General features: G+C 47.4%; 1 protein-coding gene across 1 annotated transcript in view; it reads left to right on the top strand.

The window, feature by feature from the left end:
• Window positions 1-19,121, top strand: part of DONSON (DNA replication fork stabilization factor DONSON) — an 82,806-nt gene that overhangs the window by 32,371 nt on the left and 31,314 nt on the right. The window contains exons 5-9 of the mRNA XM_069203544.1: window positions 11,342-11,520; window positions 11,638-11,758; window positions 16,641-16,739; window positions 16,974-17,172; window positions 17,662-17,874. Coding sequence (XP_069059645.1) covers window positions 11,342-11,520; window positions 11,638-11,758; window positions 16,641-16,739; window positions 16,974-17,172; window positions 17,662-17,874 — 811 coding nt within the window. The remainder of the gene's footprint in view (window positions 1-11,341; window positions 11,521-11,637; window positions 11,759-16,640; window positions 16,740-16,973; window positions 17,173-17,661; window positions 17,875-19,121) is intronic.

Below are 19,121 nucleotides of genomic sequence, written 5' to 3'. Positions count from 1 at the left end.
GCCAAGGCCCTCATTGGTATTTTTACCAGAGTGGGTTTTCCTAAGGAGGTGGTGTCTGACAGAGGTACCAACTTCATGTCAGCATACCTGAAACACATGTGGAATGAGTGTGGGGTGACTTACAAATTCACTACACCATTCCATCCACAAACCAATGGTCTTGTTGAGAGATTCAACAAGACATTGAAAGGCATGATCATGGGGCTCCCTGAAAAACTCAAAAGGAGATGGGATGTCCTCTTACCATGTCTGCTTTTAGATTACAGAGAGGTGCCCCAGAAGGGAGTAGGGTGCTCACCCTTTGAACTTCTGTTTGGCCACCCTGTAAGGGGACCACTAGCTCTTGTGAAAGAATGCTGGGAGAGACCTCTTCATGAGCCTAAGCAAGATATAGTGGACTATGTACTTGGCCTACGTTCAAGGATGGCAGTGTACATGGAAAAGGCAAGTAAAAACCTTGAGGCCAGCCAACAGCTCCAGAAGTTTTGGTATGACCAAAAGGCTGCAATGGTTGAATTTCAGCCAGGGCAGAAAGTCTGGGTTCTGGAGCCTGTGGCTCCCAGGGCACTTCAGGACAAATGGAGTGGCCCTTACCCAGTGTTAGAAAAGAAGAGTCAGGTCACCTACCTGGTGGACCTAGGCACTAGCAGGAGCCCCAAGAGGGTGATCCATGTGAACCGCCTTAAGCTCTTCCATGACAGGGCTGATGTGAATATGTTGATGGTAACAGATGAGGACCAGGAAGCTGAGAGTGAACCTCTCCCTGATCTCCTCTCCACAAACCCTAAAGATGGCTCAGTTGATGGAGTGATCTACTCAGACACCCTCTCTAGCCAACAGCAATCTGATTGTAGGAAGGTACTGCAACAGTTTGCTGAGCTCTTTTCCCTAACCCCTGGTCAGACACACCTGTGCACTCATGATGTGGACACAGGAGACAGCATGCCTGTCAAAAACAAAATATTCAGACAGTCTGACCAAGTTAAGGAAAGCATCAAAGTGGAAGTCCACAAGATGCTGGAATTGGGAGTCATTGAGTACTCTGACAGCCCCTGGGCTAGCCCAGTGGTCTTAGTCCCCAAACCTCACACCAAAGATGGAAAGAGAGAGATGAGGTTTTGTGTGGACTACAGAGGACTTAATTCTGTCACCAAGACAGATGCCCATCCCATTCCAAGGGCTGATGAACTGATTGATAAGTTAGGTGCTGCCAAATTCTTAAGTACCTTTGACTTAACTGCAGGGTACTGGCAAATCAAAATGGCACCAGGAGCAAAAGAAAAGAGAGCCTTCTCCACACCTGATGGGCATTATCAGTTTACTGTTATGCCCTTTGGTTTAAAGAATTCCCCTGCCACCTTCCAAAGGTTGGTGAATCAAGTCCTTGCTGGTTTGGAGTCCTTTAGTGCAGCTTATCTGGACGATATTGCTGTCTTTAGCTCCAGCTGGCAGGATCACCTGGTCCACCTGAAGAAGGTTTTGAAGGCTCTGCAATCAGCAGGCCTCTCTATCAAGGCATCCATATGCCAGATAGGGCAGGGAACTGTGGTTTACTTGGGACACCTTGTAGGTGGAGGCCAAGTTCAGCCACTCCAGCCTAAGATCCCGACTATTCTGGATTGGGCAGCTCCAAAAACCCAGACTCAAGTCAGGGCATTCCTTGGCTTGACTGGGTACTACAGAAGGTTTGTGAATGGCTATGGATCCATAGTGACACCCCTCACAGAACGTACCTCCAAGAAAATACCCAATAAAGTAAACTGGACTGTAGAATGCCAATAGGCCTTTGACACCCTGAAACAAGCAATGTGCACAGCACCAGTTCTAAAAGCTCCAGATGACTCCAAGCAGTTCATTGTGCAGACAGATGCCTCTGAACATGGGATAGGGGCAGTTGTGTCCCAAACAAATGAAGATGGCCTTGACCAGCCTGTTGCTTTCATTGGAAGGAGGTTACTCCCCAGGGAGCAGCGTTGGATTGCCATTGAGAGGGAGGCCTTTGCTGTGGTTTGGTCCCTGAAGAAGCTGAGACCATACCTCTTTGGTACTCACTTTGTAGTTCAAATTGACCACAGACCTCTCAGATGGCTGATGCAATTGAAAGGTGAAAATCCAAAACTGTTGAGGTGGTCCATCTCCCTACAGGGAATGGACTTTATAGTGGAACACAGACCTGGGACTGCCCATGCCAATGCAGATGGCCTTTCCAGGTTCTTCCACTTAGAAAATGAAGACTCTCTTGGGAAAGGTTAGTCTCTTACTCTTTCGTTTGGTGGGGGGGGTGGGGGGGTTGTGTAAGGAAATGCCTCCTTGGCATGGTTACCCCCTGACTTTTTGCCTTTGTTGATGCTAAGTTTTGATTTGAAAGGGTGCTGAGGCCTGCTAACCAGGCCCCAGCACCAGTGTTCTTTCCCTAACCTGTACCTTTGTTTCCACAATTGGCACACCCTGGCATCCAGGTAAGTCCCTTGTAACTGGTACCCCTGGTACCAAGGGCCCTGATGCCAGGGAAGGTCTCTAAGGGCTGCAGCATATCTTATGTCACCCTGGGGACCCCTCACTCAGCACAGACACACTGCTTGCCAGCTTGTGTGTGCTAGTGGGGATAAAAAGACTAAGTCGACATGGCACTCCCCTCAGGGTGCCATGCCAACCTCGCACTGCCTATGAAGTATAGATAAGTCACCCCTCTAGCAGGCCTTACAGCCCTAAGGCAGGGTGCACTATACCATAGGTGAGGGCATAAGTGCATGAGCACTATGCCCCTACAGTGTCTAAGCAAAACCTTAGATATTGTAAGTGCAGGGTAGCCATAAGAGTATATGGTCTGGGAGTCTGTCATGCACGAACTCCACTGCACCATAATGGCTACACTGAAAACTGTGAAGTTTGGTATCAAACTTCTCAGCACAATAAATGCACACTGATGCCAGTGTACATTTTATTGTAACATACACCCCAGAGGGCACCTTAGAGGTGCCCCCTGAAACCTTAACCGACTATCCGTGTAGGCTGACTAGTTCTAGCAGCCTGCCACACACCAGACATGTTGCTGGCCACATGGGGAGAATGCCTTTGTCACTCTGTGGCTAGTAACAAAGCCTGTACTGGGTGGAGGTGCTTCACACCTCCCCCTGCAGGAACTGTAACACCTGGCGGTGAGCCTCAAAGGCTCACCCCCTTTGTTACAGCACCACAGGGCACTCTAGCTAGTGGAGTTGCCCGCCCCCTCCGGCCACGGCCCCATTGGCGGCAAGGCCAGAGTAGATAATGAGAAAAACAAGGAGTCGTCACTGGCCAGTCAGGACAGCCCCTAAGGTGTCCTGAGCTGAGGTGACTCTGACTTTTAGAAATCCTTCATCTTGCAGATGGAGGATTCCCCCAATAGGGATAGGAATGTGCCCCCCTCCCCTTGGGAGGAGGCACAAAGAGGGTGTACCCACCCTCAGGGCTAGTAGCCATTGGCTACTAACCCCCCAGACCTAAACACGCCCTTACATTTTGTATTTAAGGGCTTCCCTGAACCTAGGAACTCAGATTCCTGCAACCTAAGAAGAAGAGGACTGCTAAGCTGAAAAACCCTGCAGAGAAGATGGAGACACCCACTGCTTTGGCCCCAGCTCTACCGGCCTGTCCCTTCCCCCCCACCTTCCCCCCCCACCCCCCCGCCTTCTAAAGACACTGCTCCAGCGATGCCTTCCCCAGGGACCAGCAACCTCTGAATCCTCAGAGGACTGCCCTGCTCTAGAAGGACCAAGAACTCCTGAGGACAGCGGCTCTGTTCATCCAAGACTGCAACTTTGTAACAAAGGAGCAACTTTAAAACAACATGCGTTTCCCGCCGGAAGCGTGAGACTTGCTACTCTGCACCCGACGCCCCCGGCTCGACTTGTGGAGAACAAACACTTCAGGGAGGATTCCCAGGCGACTGCGAGACCGTGAGTAGCCAGAGTTGACCCCCCCCCCCCCCCGAGCCCCCACAGCGACACCTGCAGAGGGAATCCCGAGGCTCCCCCTGACCGCAACTGCCTGCTCCTCAGATCCCGACGCCTGGTAAAGACTCTGCACCTGCAGCCTCCAGGACCTGTAAGATCCGAACTCCAGTGCAGGAGTGACCCCCAGGAGGCCCTCTCCCTTGCCCAGGTGGTGGCTACCCCGAGGAGCCACCCCCCCCCCCCTTGCCTGCCTGCATCGCTGAAGAGACCCCTTGGTCTCCCATTGAAACCTATTGAAAACCTGACGTGTGTTTGCACACTGCACCCGGCCCCCCGCGCTGTTGAGGGTGTACTTTCTGTGCTGACTTGTGTGCCCTACAAAACCCCCCTGGTCTGCCCTCCGAAGACGCGGGTACTTACCTGCTGGCAGACTGGAACCGGGGCACCCCCTCCTCCATTGAAGCCTATGCGTTTTGGGCACCACTTTGACCTCTGCACTTGACCAGCCCTGAGCTGCTGGTGTGGTAACTTTGGGGTTGCTCTGAACCCCCAACGGTGGGCTACCTTGGACCCAAACTTGAACCCCGTAGGTGGTTTACTTACCTGCAAAAACTAACAAACACTTACCTCCCCCAGGAACTGTTGAAAATTGCACTGTCTAGTTTTAAAATAGCTATATGCGATTTATGTGAAAACTGTATATGCTATTTTGCTAACTCAAAGTTCCTAAAGTACCTACCTGCAATACCTTTCATTTGAAGTACTACATGTAAAATCTTGAACCTGTGGTTCTTAAAATAAACTAAGAAAATATATTTTTCTATACGAAAACCTATCGGCCTGGAATTGTCTCTGAGTGTGTTCCTCATTTATTGCTTGTGTATGTACAACAAATGCTTAACACTACTCCTTTGATAAGCCTACTGCTTGACCACACTACCACAAAATAGAGCATTAGAATTCTTTTTTTGCCACTATCTTACCTCTAAGGGGAACCCTTGGACTCTGTGCATACTATTCCTTACTTTTAAATAGTGCATACAGAGCCAACGTCCTACAGCCCCCAACTGCCACTCTTTTTGTTTTCCCTCTGTTGGTGCAGTGGCTTTGTTACACTGCAGTCCCTTTGATCTATTGTTCACTTGGTCTCCTGCTCATGGAGTGAGTTGTGTTAGGAGCTCTCCTCTAACCCTGATCTACACTGAAGGCCCTTTTTGGCTTCTTGGAGCTGGTGTGAGTATAGCCTTTGCTGTTTGGTTACTTGGGTGTCGGACAGGCCACGTTTCACCTGCCCTCTTGCTTTATTGCCATTTCTCTTGGCCTAAATGCTGACGTGGCGGGGCGTGGAGTTGAGGGAGAACTCTTGTCAGGTCACAGGGACGATTTCAGTTCTCAAGTCTTCCCTTGCCCCCTCATTTACAAGGTCAGGGTGTAGTCACCTTACTCACAGTTGCTATTGCCACCTAACTGCCTTTTCCAAGGGTGGTATTACAGAGAATCTGCTTTTTGATTGGATGCACATTGGTGCTGATTCTCTACCCAATTCATGCATCAGTGTGTTAGAATTTGTGCAACACTTAAATTACAGTAACACAGTAAAAACACCACAAAAGACTCCACATCAGTTTAGAAAAATACAGAAATATATTTGAGTAGAACCAGACCAAAATGACAAAAATCCAATAAGTAGAACTGGAGCTTTGACTCTTTAAATATTAAACTGCAGTATAGTGCTTAGAAGTCAATAGCGCTAAAGGGTTATGAGGCCGCACTAGACAGGGGGAAATCCAGTGTTCAGGCTGATCACAGTGGGGACAGGCCAGCTACAGGACCCATGCAGGGCTTGCTGAAAAGTACCTTGGATGGAGGGTTGCATTGACGGCGAGGAGCTGATGCGACTCTTGTGGTCCACTCAGGGAATGCATCAAAAGTGAGCCGCGCTTTCATTGATGCAATGTCACTGGGTTGCAGCGTCAAACCTTTTTTGATAAAGGTGATTCGTCATCGAGCTACGCAGTCGATGATGCACAGGGGCTGGTGGTGTATATCGATCCTGAGCCATGCATTGAGCGATGTGAAGCCTCGTTGTAGGAAGTTGGCTCTGTATGTGCTATTCCTTACTTTGAAATAGCATGCACAGAGTCCAAGGGTTCCCCTTAGAGGTAAAATAGTGGTAAAAATAGATAATACTAATGCTCTATTTTGTGGTAGTGTGGTCGAGCAGTAGGCTTATCCAAGGAGTAGTGTTAAGCATTTGTTGTACATACACATAGACAATAAATGAGGTACACACACTCAGAGACAAATCCAGCCAATAGGTTTTTGTATAGAAAAATATATTTTCTTAGTTTATTTTAAGAACCACAGGTTCAAATTCTACATGTAATATCTCATTCGAAAGGTATTGCAGGTAAGTACTTTAGGAACTTTAAATCATAAAAATTGCATGTATACTTTTCAAGTTATTGACAAATAGCTGTTTTAAAAGTGGACACAGTGCAATTTTCACAGTTCCTAGGGGAGGTAAGTTTTTGTTAGTTTTACCAGGTAAGTAAGACACTTACAGGGTTCAGTTCTTGGTCCAAGGTAGCCCACCGTTGGGGGTTCAGAGCAACCCCAAAGTCACCACACCAGCAGCTCAGGGCCGGTCAGGTGCAGAGTTCCAAGTGGTGCCCAAAACACATAGGCTAGAATGGAGAGAAGGGGGTGCCCCGGTTCCGGTCTGCTTGCAGGTAAGTACCCGCGTCTTCGGAGGGCAGACCAGGGGGGTTTTGTAGGGCACCGGGGGGGACACAAGTCCACACAGAAATTTCACCCTCAGCAGCGCGGGGGCGGCCGGGTGCAGTGTAGGAACAGGCGTCGGGTTCGCAATGTTAGTCTATGAGAGATCTCGGGATCTCTTCAGCGCTGCAGGCAGGCAAGGGGGGGATTCCTCGGGGAAACCTCCACTTGGGTAAGGGAGAGGGACTCCTGGGGGTCACTTCTCCAGTGAAAGTCCGGTCCTTCAGGTCCTGGGGGCTGCGGGTGCAGGGTCTCTCCCAGGCGTCGGGACTTTGGATTCAAAGAGTCGCGGTCAGGGGAAGCCTCGGGATTCCCTCTGCAGGCGGCGCTGTGGGGGCTCAGGGGGGACAGGTTTTGGTACTCACAGTATCAGAGTAGTCCTGGGGTCCCTCCTGAGGTGTTGGATCTCCACCAGCCGAGTCGGGGTCGCCGGGTGCAGTGTTGCAAGTCTCACGCTTCTTGCGGGGAGCTTGCAGGGTTCTTTAAAGCTGCTGGAAACAAAGTTGCAGCTTTTCTTGGAGCAGGTCCGCTGTCCTCGGGAGTTTCTTGTCTTTTCGAAGCAGGGGCAGTCCTCAGAGGATGTCGAGGTCGCTGGTCCCTTTGGAAGGCGTCGCTGGAGCAGGATCTTTGGAAGGCAGGAGACAGGCCGGTGAGTTTCTGGAGCCAAGGCAGTTGTCGTCTTCTGGTCTTCCTCTGCAGGGGTTTTCAGCTAGGCAGTCCTTCTTCTTGTAGTTGCAGGAATCTAATTTTCTAGGGTTCAGGGTAGCCCTTAAATACTAAATTTAAGGGCGTGTTTAGGTCTGGGGGGTTAGTAGCCAATGGCTACTAGCCCTGAGGGTGGGTACACCCTCTTTGTGCCTCCTCCCAAGGGGAGGGGGTCACAATCCTAACCCTATTGGGGGAATCCTGCATCTGCAAGATGGAGGATTTCTAAAAGTTAGAGTCACTTCAGCTCAGGACACCTTAGGGGCTGTCCTGACTGGCCAGTGACTCCTCCTTGTTGCTTTCTTTGTTCCCTCCAGCCTTGCCGCCAAAAGTGGGGGCCGTGGCCGGAGGGGGCGGGCAACTCCACTAAGCTGGAGTGCCCTGCTGGGCTGTGACAAAGGGGTGAGCCTTTGAGGCTCACCGCCAGGTGTCACAGCTCCTGCCTGGGGGAGGTGTTAGCATCTCCACCCAGTGCAGGCTTTGTTACTGGCCTCAGAGTGACAAAGGCACTCTCCCCATGGGGCCAGCAACATGTCTCTGGTGTGGCAGGCTGCTGGAACCAGTCAGCCTACACAGATAGTTGGTTAAGTTTCAGGGGGCACCTCTAAGGTGCCCTCTGTGGTGTATTTTACAATAAAATGTACACTGGCATCAGTGTGCATTTATTGTGCTGAGAAGTTTGATACCAAACTTCCCAGTTTTCAGTGTAGCCATTATGGTGCTGTGGAGTTCGTGTAAAACAGACTCCCAGACCATATACTCTTATGGCTACCCTGCACTTACAATGTCTAAGGTTTTGTTTAGACACTGTAGGGGCACAGTGCTCATGCACTGGTACCCTCACCTATGGTATATTGCACCCTGCCTTAGGGCTGTAAGGCCTGCTAGAGGGGTGTCTTACCTATACTGCATAGGCAGTGAGAGGCTGGCATGGCACCCTGAGGGGAGTGCCATGCCGACTTACTCATTTTGTTCTCACTAGCACACACAGGCTTGTAAGCAGTGTGTCTGTGCTGAGTGAGGGGTCTCTAGGGTGGCATAAGACATGCTGCAGCCCTTAGAGACCTTCCTTGGCATCAGGGCCCTTGGTACTAGAAGTACCAGGTACAAGGGACTTATCTGAATGCCAGGGTGTGCCAATTGTGGATACAATGGTACATTTTAGGTGAAGGAACACTGGTGCTGGTGCTGGGGCCTGGTTAGCAGGGTCCCAGCACTCTTCTCAGTCAAGTCAGCATCAGTATCAGGCAAAAAGTGGGGGGTAACTGCAACAGGGAGCCATTTCTTTACACTCGTCCTTTGTGGCAAGAGTCGAGGGAGGATGCAGTGGTTCAGATCAGTGTTGATGCATCAGTGTTTTAGAAGGACCGCTGCAAAGCCCACTTTTTAAGGCCCAGGATAGAATTGTCACCTCTTGGCAGGGCAAGACTCGCAGTTGTCAGAGTCCAACAGCTGAAGAAGAATTAAAGGAACACTTTGATGGCCCTGAGACTTCAGGACAGGAAGCAAGTGAGCAAATCATTTGAATTACTTAAGTTCCTGGAGGATGTGGAGAGGCAAGTCCAGTTCTTCTCACTCCCAGGCGAGAAGCAGCAGGACAACGCAGCACAGTAGTTCAGCAGCGTGGCAGTCCCTCCTGGTAGCCTAGTAGTCCTTCCTGGCAGAATGTCCTCAGATCCAGAAGTGTACTCATTTGGTGGTGTTTGGTGACCCAGCACTTAGACCCAGTTAAGCCTTTGAAGTGGGGGGGAGACTTCAAAGAGAGGCCTTGAAGTGCACAAGGTCCGTGGCCTTCCTTTCCTGGCTCCAGACACTGTACAGGGGTTATTCAGCACAGCCCTAATTGGGTACAAGTGCCAGCACTTCCCTTCATTATAACCGAGGAAGACTCATCAGCGTTGTGGTGGACCATCAGGATGTAAGTGGCACACCTCAGTTCCCTTTCTGTGTGATTGTCTAGAGGGAATGCACAAAGCCCATCTGTCACCCACCCCAGACGTGTATTCAGAGACGGACAGAGGCACAGAACGGTTAAAGTAAGAAAATGCCAACTTTCTAAAGGTGGCATTTTCAGACTTGCAACTTAAAATCCGACTTCACCATAACTAGAGATTTTAAATTGAGTCCAGAGGCGCCAAACTCCAAATTTCTCACTTTTCCCAATTGGAAATTACATTTAAAAACTGTATTAAGGTAATCCCAATGTTAACCTAAGGGAGAGATAGGCCTTGGAGTAGTGAAAAACTAATTTAATCGTTTTTCGCTACCAAGACATGTTAAACTTAAAAGTACATATCCGGCTTTTTAAATTCACTGCAGCTGCTCTTGGGGCTAGCTAGGGCGTACCTTAGGGGTGACTTACATGTATTAAAAAGTGTGGTTTGGTTTGGTTCTGGCGAGTGGGTGCACTTGCCAGGTCGAAATCGCAGTTGAAAACTACACACACAGGCTCTGCAGGGCCAGGCCTGAGGCATGTTTAATGTGCTACTGTTCTTTTTGCTTTTGTTGCCTTAAGTGGGAAGGGTATGCCCAGACGTGGGTCCCTTGCTCGCTATGACATGGGATTCAAACTAGCCTGGCTGATAAGGGGTGATACACCGAAACGTGTACCAGGGTGCTTGTTTTCCGGTTCGGGAAGGACCTGGCCTAGCAGTGTGAGCTGGACTGGTCCCAAGGGGAGGGGGGGGGTCACAGCTGATTATGGATGGGTCCAAATTGGAATGGTGTGGTGAGCAAACAAACTATGGATTTAGGCCCTGATCTGTGACTGTTTGATTTGTTAAGCATTCCGTTCATCATCTGTTTTTATTCATTTGCAGGCCCACTAGTAGCATTACATTTACAGGCTCTTGGCACATAGTGTACTTTCCTGTGATCTTGCAAGTAAATTAAATATGCCAATCGGGGGAAAGCCAATGTCACCATGTTTGCGGTTACAGAGCACCTGCACTTTAGCACTGGTTAGCAGGGGTAAAGTGCACAGAACCCTAAAGCCAGCAAAAATGAAGTCTGCAATACAGGAGGTCAGAAGGCAAAATGTCTGGGGCAAACCACGCCAAGGATACCAGATCTAACAGTCTGGTAAGGGTCAAGGCCTCTGTCTCTCTAAGGCCCAGAGATTCTTGCTGCACCACTAGGCCTTTGTCTAATTTTGTTGTGTGGGACGTCTCGGACTATCCCACATTGCTTCCTGTGGCTGTATTCCAAGGCCTCAAGGTGAGGTGCAGGATGGGAGATTGAATCCTCAACTGTGCCAATCCCTTTTCTTTTTCTGTGGCCCTACACTCCCGGCTCCTATGTTGCTGTGGCCCTGCCCTCTTGTCGCTAACTGCCTTGTTTTACTTTGTTGCGCATGAGTGGCAGGGCCCTATCACCAGATCTCTGACGCCCACAGGCCTGAGGGACTGGCGCTCTGTTCAGTTAGGTGTTAGTGGCTTCCCTTGTGATCTCAGATGCTTGTTGGGTTATGTACCTGTCAGAAGAGTGAGTAATAGGCTAAGGTCTCACACTGGCACTCAGAATAATGTGACTGCCATCTTTTTTCAGTCAGGCCATATCCAGCCATTTTAAATCCTTGTTGACATGGCATATATGCTATATTAATGTGAATACTTTTATATAAACAATGATTTGCTTTTATTGGTATTCACAACGGGGAATGGAAGCCAGGATGTTTTCATTCACAAATAAGTGGTTTGTGTTCTTCCCTTTTCGTCCATCTAGTTTTCAAACATTTCCGTAAACAAGCATTTGTGCATTTTGCTTTTGTCTCTGAAGTGACTTACCTTTGCTGCTCATGGTGTTGCCTTCTTACATTTTTACCACAGCACAAAAGTTTGATCTTTGGGTTTCTTCCACTGTGTATCATTTTCTCCTTTTAGTAAATATTTATACCAACCCACATTTCTATTATCTCACAGGGCTCTTAGTTTCACTTCTTTGTACAACATGCTGAAGGCGAAACTGTGTCCATATTTCTACGTCTGTACCTATCAGTTTACCGTATTGTTTCGTGCTGCTGGCCTTGCTGGAAGTGATTCCTTGACGGCTATCATGTCGCCCACCACCCGAGGTTTAAGAGAAGCCATGCGGAATGAAGGTAGAGTTGTTTTATGGTCTTTGGTTACTGTGGCATAGCAGCAATATAAAATTAAGGTAGATCTTGTGCCCTACAACCAAACATTTTGTTTCTTTTTTTTTTTTTTCCTTCACCTAGGAATTGAATTTTCCTTGCCTTTGGTTGAAGCAGAGTTTGATGGCAGAAAGAAACAGAAAGGTTCTGAAGCTTCAAATATGAACTTGAAGGATTCTGAAACGATCGACGCCTGTGCAGATGAGTATGTTGTAAATAAAAATAAGGTTTGGGGTGTTAAATTCCCCCTGAATTGGAGGTTACGTGGTATTTGTGCTACCTCTTCCACCAGACACCTTTTATTCAGTCATTGGAATTATTGTGTATGCAGCATGTATAAACTGGCTTTGCTACAGATTTCTTGTCCCCTTCATCGCAGTCCGGATCCTTCCAACATAATGATAATAGCAAATCATAAGGACCAGTACTATCCCCTTCATGGCTCCCCACAAGCTCCAACAATCTAGTTATTTTTAGTTTGTTTTTAAAACCTGTGTCAATACAGGGCTTTAATTATTTTCATAAGTTTGGTCATTCTTGTTGGAATTAACATAACATTTTGTTTACAGTTCAAATATGTTTTAAAAATAGAAAACACATCCGTGCTGAGGTCGCACAGGCAATTAGTTGACCTTTTCTTTAAGGTGACTAGCCCAGGAGAGCTCGTTCCTTGTGGCTACCCGACCTCCCAGTTAAATTTTTTACTTGTCCAGAAGGAAGTCTAGAACACAGATTCTGTGTTCAGAATAGTTCTGTAACTGCTTCTTTTTCTCAGTTGGCATTTTTGTTCTACAGTAAGACATTGACTCATTTTTATTTTTCTATTCCAAAATGCCATCTTATAAGAAAATTGCTCCAACAAAGGTAGGAAGACTGGCAGAGGGGATGGCGTGAAGGAAATCAACACAACGTTATAGCAGTGTATACAATTAGAAATGATTTAAGGATCAAGAATGTATGTAACCAAAATCCAGCCTTGGCATTGGAGGTCCTAGGATTTCAGTCAGGTTAGTGGAGGTTTGTAAGGAAATGCCTCCTTGGCATGGTTGCCCCCTGACTTTTTGCCTTTTGTTGATGCCAGTTATGATTGAAAGTGTGCTGGGACCCTGCTAACCAGGTCCCAGCACCAGTGTTCTTTCCCTAAACTGTACCTTTGTTCCCACAATTGTCACAGCCCTGGCACTCAGATAAGTCCCTTGTAAATGGTGGCCCTGTGGCCGGGGAAGGTCTCTAAGGGCTGTAGCATGTCTTATGCCACCCTGGGGACCCCCCACTCAGCACATGCACACTGCCTTACAGCTTGTGTGTGCTGGTGGGGAGAAAATGATTAAGTCGACATGGCACTCCCCTCAGAATGCCACGCCCACCTCACACTGCCTGTGGCATAGGTAAGTCACCCCTCTAGCAGGCCTTACAGCCCTAAGGCAGGGTGCACTATACGACAGGTGAGGGTATATGTGCATGAGCAAAACCTTAGACATTTTAAGTGCAGGGTAGCCATAAAGAGTATATGGTCTGGAAGTTTGTCTAATACAAACCCCACAGTTCCATACACTGAAATCTGGGAGGTTTGGTATCAAACTTCTCAGCAAAATAAATACACACTGATGCCAGTGTGGAATTTATTGTAAAATGCACCGAGAGGGCATCTTACAGATGCCCCCGGAATACCAGTCCGACTCCTAGTGCTAGGCTGACCAGTTTCTGCCAGCCTGGCACAAACCAGACGAGTTGCTGGCCACATGTGGAGAGTGCCTTTGTCACTCTGTGGCCAGGAACAAAGCCTGTACTGGGTGGAGGTTCTTCTCACCTCCCCCCTGCAGGAACTGTAACACTTGGTGGTGAACCTCAAAGGCTCACCACTTTTGTTACAGCACCACAGGGCATCCCAGCTAGTGGAGATGCCCGCCCCTCCGGCCGCTGCCCCCACTTTTGGTGGCAAGGCTGGAGTAGATAATGAGAAAAACAAGGAGTCACCCACCAGTCAGGACAGCCCCTAAGGTGTCCTGAGCTGAGGTGACCCCTGCCTTTAGGAATCCTCCATCTTGAGATTGGAAGATTCCCCCAATAGGATTAGGGATGTGCCCCCCTTCCCTCAGGGAGGAAGCACAAAGAGGGTGTAGCCACTCCAGGTCAGTAGCCATTGGCTACTGCCCTCCTGACCTAAACACACCCCTAAATTCAGTATTTAGGGGCACCCCAGAACCGAGCAAATCAGATTCCTGCAACCTACAACAATGAGGACTGCTGACCTGAAAGCCCCGCAGAGACGGAGACGACAACTGCTTTGGCCCCAGCCCTACCAGCCTGTCTCCAGACTCAAAGAAAACTGCACAGTGACTCATCCGACGGGGATCAGCGACCTCCGAAGCCTCAGAGGACTGCCCTGAAACCCGAAGGACCAAGAAACTCCCAAGAACAGCTGCACTGTTCACCCACAGCAAAATTTTTGCAACAAAGAAGCCACTTTTAAAGAGCTCACTCTTCCTGCTGGAAGCGTGAGTCTTCACCCTCTTCACCCTCTTCACCCTCTTCACCCTCTTCACCCTCTTCACCCTCTTCACCCTCTTCACCCTCTTCACCCTCCAGAGAACCAACACTACAGGGAGGACTCCCAGGTGACTGCGACCCTGTTAGTAGCGAGAGACGCCCCAACCCACCCCCCACCGCCCCCACCTGGACCTCCACAGCGACGCATGTAGAGAGAATCCAGAGGCTCCCCCTGACCACGGCTGCTTGTAACAAGGAACCTGACGCCAGGACCAAGCACAGCACCCATAGCCCCAGGATCAAAAGGAACCGAACTTCCATGCAGGAGTGACAATCAGGTGACCCTCTGCCTAGCCCAGTCAGTGGCTGGCCCGAGAAGCCCCCCGTTGCCCTGCCTGCACCGGTAGAGTGACCCCCGGGTCCCACCATTGATTTCTATTATTAACCCGACGCCTGTGCTGCTGAGGCTGTGTTTTGTGTGCCTACTTGTGCGCCCCCCATCCACCCAGTGCTCTACAAACCCCCCCCCCCCCCCCCCCCCCCCACTCCCCCGGTCTGCCCTCCGAAGACGCAGGTACTTACCTGTTGGCAGACTGGAACCGGAGCACCCCTGTTCTTCAGAGGTGCCTATGTGTTTTGGGCCCTCCTTTGACCTCTGCACCTGACCGGCCCTGTGTTGCTGGTGCAGTAAGTTTGGGGTTGCCTTGAACCCCCAACGGTGAGCTGCCTATGCCCAGGAACTTAGACTTGTAAGTGCTTTGCTTATCTCCCCCAGGAACTGTTGATTTTTGCACTGTCCACTTTTAAAGTAGCTTATTGCCATTTTAACAAAAACTGTGTATGTTACTGCTCTAATTCAAAGTTCCTAACTTACTTGTATGGAGTACCTTGCGTTTTATGTATTTACTTCAAATCTTGAAACTTGTGGTTCTAAATTAACTTAAGAAAATATATTTTTCTATATAAAAGCTATTGGCCTGGAGTTAGTCTTTGAGTGTGTGTTCCTCGTTTATTGCCTGTGTGTGTACAACAAATGGTTAACACTACCCTCTGATAAGCCTACTGCTCGAACACAATACCACAAGTAGAGCATTTGAATTATCTAATTTTGCCACTATCTTACCTCTAAGGGGAACCCTTGGGCTCTGTGCACACTAGATATTAGTTTGAGATAGTATATACAGAGGCAACTTCCTACAAGGTTCCTCTGGGACCTCTGTTGTAAAAGGGAAGTAAAAGAAGCCTACATCTTGGTTTTCTCCCAAGAAACTGAGGAACCTTATCCATACCTGCTTGGTTTCCCCGCGGGATATTGCTGTGTCCCTGCCTTTTTCATCAGTCACTACCTGCACTGGTATCAAAGCTGCATCAACTGCAAGGGTGCCCTCTTTACCAAGACTGCCTTTGGCTAACAGTCCACCATAGCCAGTATAACTGTTTCCTGTGGTCTCCTTTTGTGCCCAGAAGGTAATCACTCACTAGTTCATCTCTGTGTCAGGCATGCAAGGCCCAAGACATTGGTGTTGTGTTACACAGTGACATAGATGATGGGCTCTGTGTTGAGGATTCCTACTGAGGTTGCAGCACTCGAAAATGGATGCATTCCCTTCAGAGTCTACTCTTGAAATTACAGAACATACAAAGACTACCCTAGTGGACTTCACTACTGTCGCCAGTCTGGGATGGGCAGTGGTTGGCAAGGAAGTTAGTTATTCTGTAAAAAGTGCTCCTTCAGAGCTTGTATCACCAATTGGCTCAGTCCTTAATTCAACAGCCTATGTCCCAGAGCTGTAGAATTAGACACAAGTTTTGTTTTAGCCAGCTGGTATCACTTTGTTTGATAATTTCTATATCTCCTTCACAGATCCAGGTGTCGATGATATTCTAGACTCCACAATTTACTGTTGCCCCAGAAAGGCAATACTACAGGATATGCTAGTTTTTTTTCTTTTTCCATTGTTCTAAAGGATGGACTATTATAAAAGGAACTCTTTGCTCAGTCTAACATCCACAGTTTTACTACTGGCTATCCGCTTTCCTGTACCAAACTATTGGGTGTAAAAAATAAAAAAAAATCTTTTTCTGCAAATAGTTTACTCTTCCTTCAAATACTCATTTTTATTTTACTGTTCATTTACATTATTGGAATCCATTCCATCTTTCCCCGTCCTTCTTTTTAACTTCACACTGTGTCCAGAGCTATACCCTTGGAATGTTTGGCCAACCCTAAATACCCTTTACTTTAAATAATTTTGTCATATTAAAAAACAGTTGGAAGAAATCAAAACCACAAAGTATACTACCTGAATTACCCATAAGTCGTTCCCACTTGATGGCTTTTTTTTTTCCCTGTTTCACTTGTCAACATCCAGCTCCAACTCAGTTGAATTCTGAAGAGTTGTTAGTCTGCCTAAGCCTTTGCAAACCTGTATGTAAAGTTTAGTTATTATTTTTGTTTTCTTTACAGTTGTTTTAGTTCTCTTGCCCTGGGGTTCTATCCAAGAAAAATACCTCGGATCTGTTCATCAGGCAATTGGGGTTTTTTCCATAAATATTTTCATTTTACAGCTACTGACATTCTTTCTCTTTTTCCATAGAGCACAAGCAGAAAGTGATGACGACGAAGGATTCTCTTGGCTTGAAGAGATGGGCGTTCAGAATCAGATTAGAAAGCCAGACTCTATTTCGATTAAAATGTATCCTTTAATGCTGGTATTTGGTCTTGTCAGCAGATTAAAATTGATTGTCACACTAGTTGTTACTGAGTGAGTTAGGGCTTCAACCTAGCAATTTACTTTTATACTACATTGATTTGATAGCTTGTGCACCTGCTTTGATTGCATTGTTGTCTGTTTTGAAATCAGCCTGTCCTGTTCATGATCCATTTTTAATGTTGGTTAATTTTCCTTGACTGTTGGACATATATTTAGCTCTAAAGAGAAGAACGAAGTGAAAATGGATCATAAGCCCGAGTCAGTTGTGATGGTGAAAGGGACGAATACGTTTACGTTACTAAACTTCCTGATAAACTGTAAGAGTTTAGTGGCTGCTTCTGGTCCTCAAGTGGGGCTTCCACCAACCCTGTTGTCTCCAAATGCTTTTCGAGGTGCCACAATGCAAACACTTAAGGTATGGAGGCACTAAAGATGTCCCTGTTTATTTAAATGTGCTACGCTACCCACTCTGTAGTTCCTCACAGTCCAGGGTTTCACCTCAAATTTTAAATAATAATTCAGTCAAGGCTTTTTATGACAGCTGCCATCTTTGTGCAGGTTGGTGTTGTTTTTTTTTTTTTTTTTTTATAATTCGTCAATATCCTGAACACTACCACTATCCTAATGAATGTATGATAAGTTCAGTTTAAGGTGCCTGTCAGTTTAAATAAACTGAGAATATACTCTAACTAGTGCCTTTGATAGCATTGTAGGGAAAACAGCACAATTTTATGGGTGTGGAGGGTGACTTGACCTGCCTGTTTTCGTAGGTCTGTTCTATTCATGTTCAGTTTATTTTTCCTGTAAATTTACTTCAAGCCGACGTACTTCTTATGAAAAACTGTTATTATAAATGTGTTTCTTTATCCATAATGCAGATATTAAACAATTTTATTTTGTCCAGGCTCGAAGTGTGAATGTGAGGACCCAGGTTAATTCTGGTTATAAAGATCAATACAGCTTGGAGATCACTGGCCCCATTATGCCTCATTCGCTGCATTCTTTTACAATGCTTCTGAAATCTGCACAAAAAGGAGCCTTTTCTGCTGGGCTCTACACCCATGACCCAACTGCTGTATTTAACGTTAGCCCCAAAACCGAGGACGTGCTAAATGTGGTATGTGATCTTGTTTATTCTTTGTATGCATTGATGGTTATTTTAAAACATTTTCATAAGAATTGCACAGCTTTGACACTCAAGAGTTGCAAGAGAAGCAGCAGGTTTGGTGTTGACCTTTTTGTCCTTTGTATGCAATATTAACAAATGCCTTCAATGTCTGGTTCGTTAGGTGTTGTAGGAAAGTGCTGTTCTTGGATTGGCACATGCACACTTTTTGCTCTAGATGATGTTGTTGGTTATGACCTTGAAAGTGCACTGGAGCCTGATAATCAGGCCCCAGTGCAAGTACTCTCTCCCTAAATTGGTATATCTGAATTGGCATCCCCAAATGGCTAGTACTTAAACTCCCTCATAAGTCCCTAGTATATAGTATCAGTGATACCCAGTGCATGGGTATTAAAGAGGTCACCAGGGCCTAAAGCACAGTTTGTGCCACCCTGAGTGACCCAAGTAAACTACTGCCATTGCAGACTGCAGGAGCAGTGCAACCTGCTCAAACTCTACTGTGCCCACACCATGTGTGGCACAGACAAAATAACTTTTTAATATATCTCGTTTACTCTTAAAGAAGGCCTCCTGGACCCAAAAGGCAGGTTGCATTATATTAAGGGTATAAACATAAGTGCAAGCTTATATGTCCCTATAATGTTTTTTTCACTGCTACAAATGTTTATTAAAGTGAACAGTGGTCCACAGGACAACATAGTCTGGCAGCCAGGCAAACCAGAGGTTGACAGCTCCATTATGGTAGTGCCAAAAAGGGTCAGGTTGGGTATCGGACAACAGGCCTTCTCACCCCCTACACCAATCTCATGTCGAAGGTGATGTGGCATGGACCCAGAAAGCAACCTTAGAGGTTGCCCACCAAGTTACCCCAGTTGTCCTGTGCCCTAACTGCCAGCTTGCAGCTCTTGCCACCAAATCAGCCTCTGGGCAGAAGTGTGAACACTCCCAGGAATCGGGACAATGGCCTGGACGGGAAGGAGGTCATCTCTCCTTCCCTCCCTTTCAGGATTGCTAGAGAAGAACACATCAAGGTGATGAGCTTCAAAGGACACATATGCAAGCATAGCAGGCTGTCACCCAGTGGAGGACAAAGCTGCCCCCCTTTCCCTAAGCACATATACATCCGGGCAGGCAGGAAAATTAGTCAGGAGGCATACACCTCCAGAAGGCTAACTGCCTGTTCTGTACAGCCGAGGAAGACTTCTGCCACCTTAAAAAGTAGCAAAATAGAGAGTTCT

Source organism: Pleurodeles waltl, chromosome 8, assembly GCF_031143425.1.
Source record: "Pleurodeles waltl isolate 20211129_DDA chromosome 8, aPleWal1.hap1.20221129, whole genome shotgun sequence".
NCBI lineage: Eukaryota > Metazoa > Chordata > Amphibia > Caudata > Salamandridae > Pleurodeles > Pleurodeles waltl.
Note: the sequence above shows the minus strand (reverse complement) of the source record. Positions and strands in the feature narration are given on the sequence as shown.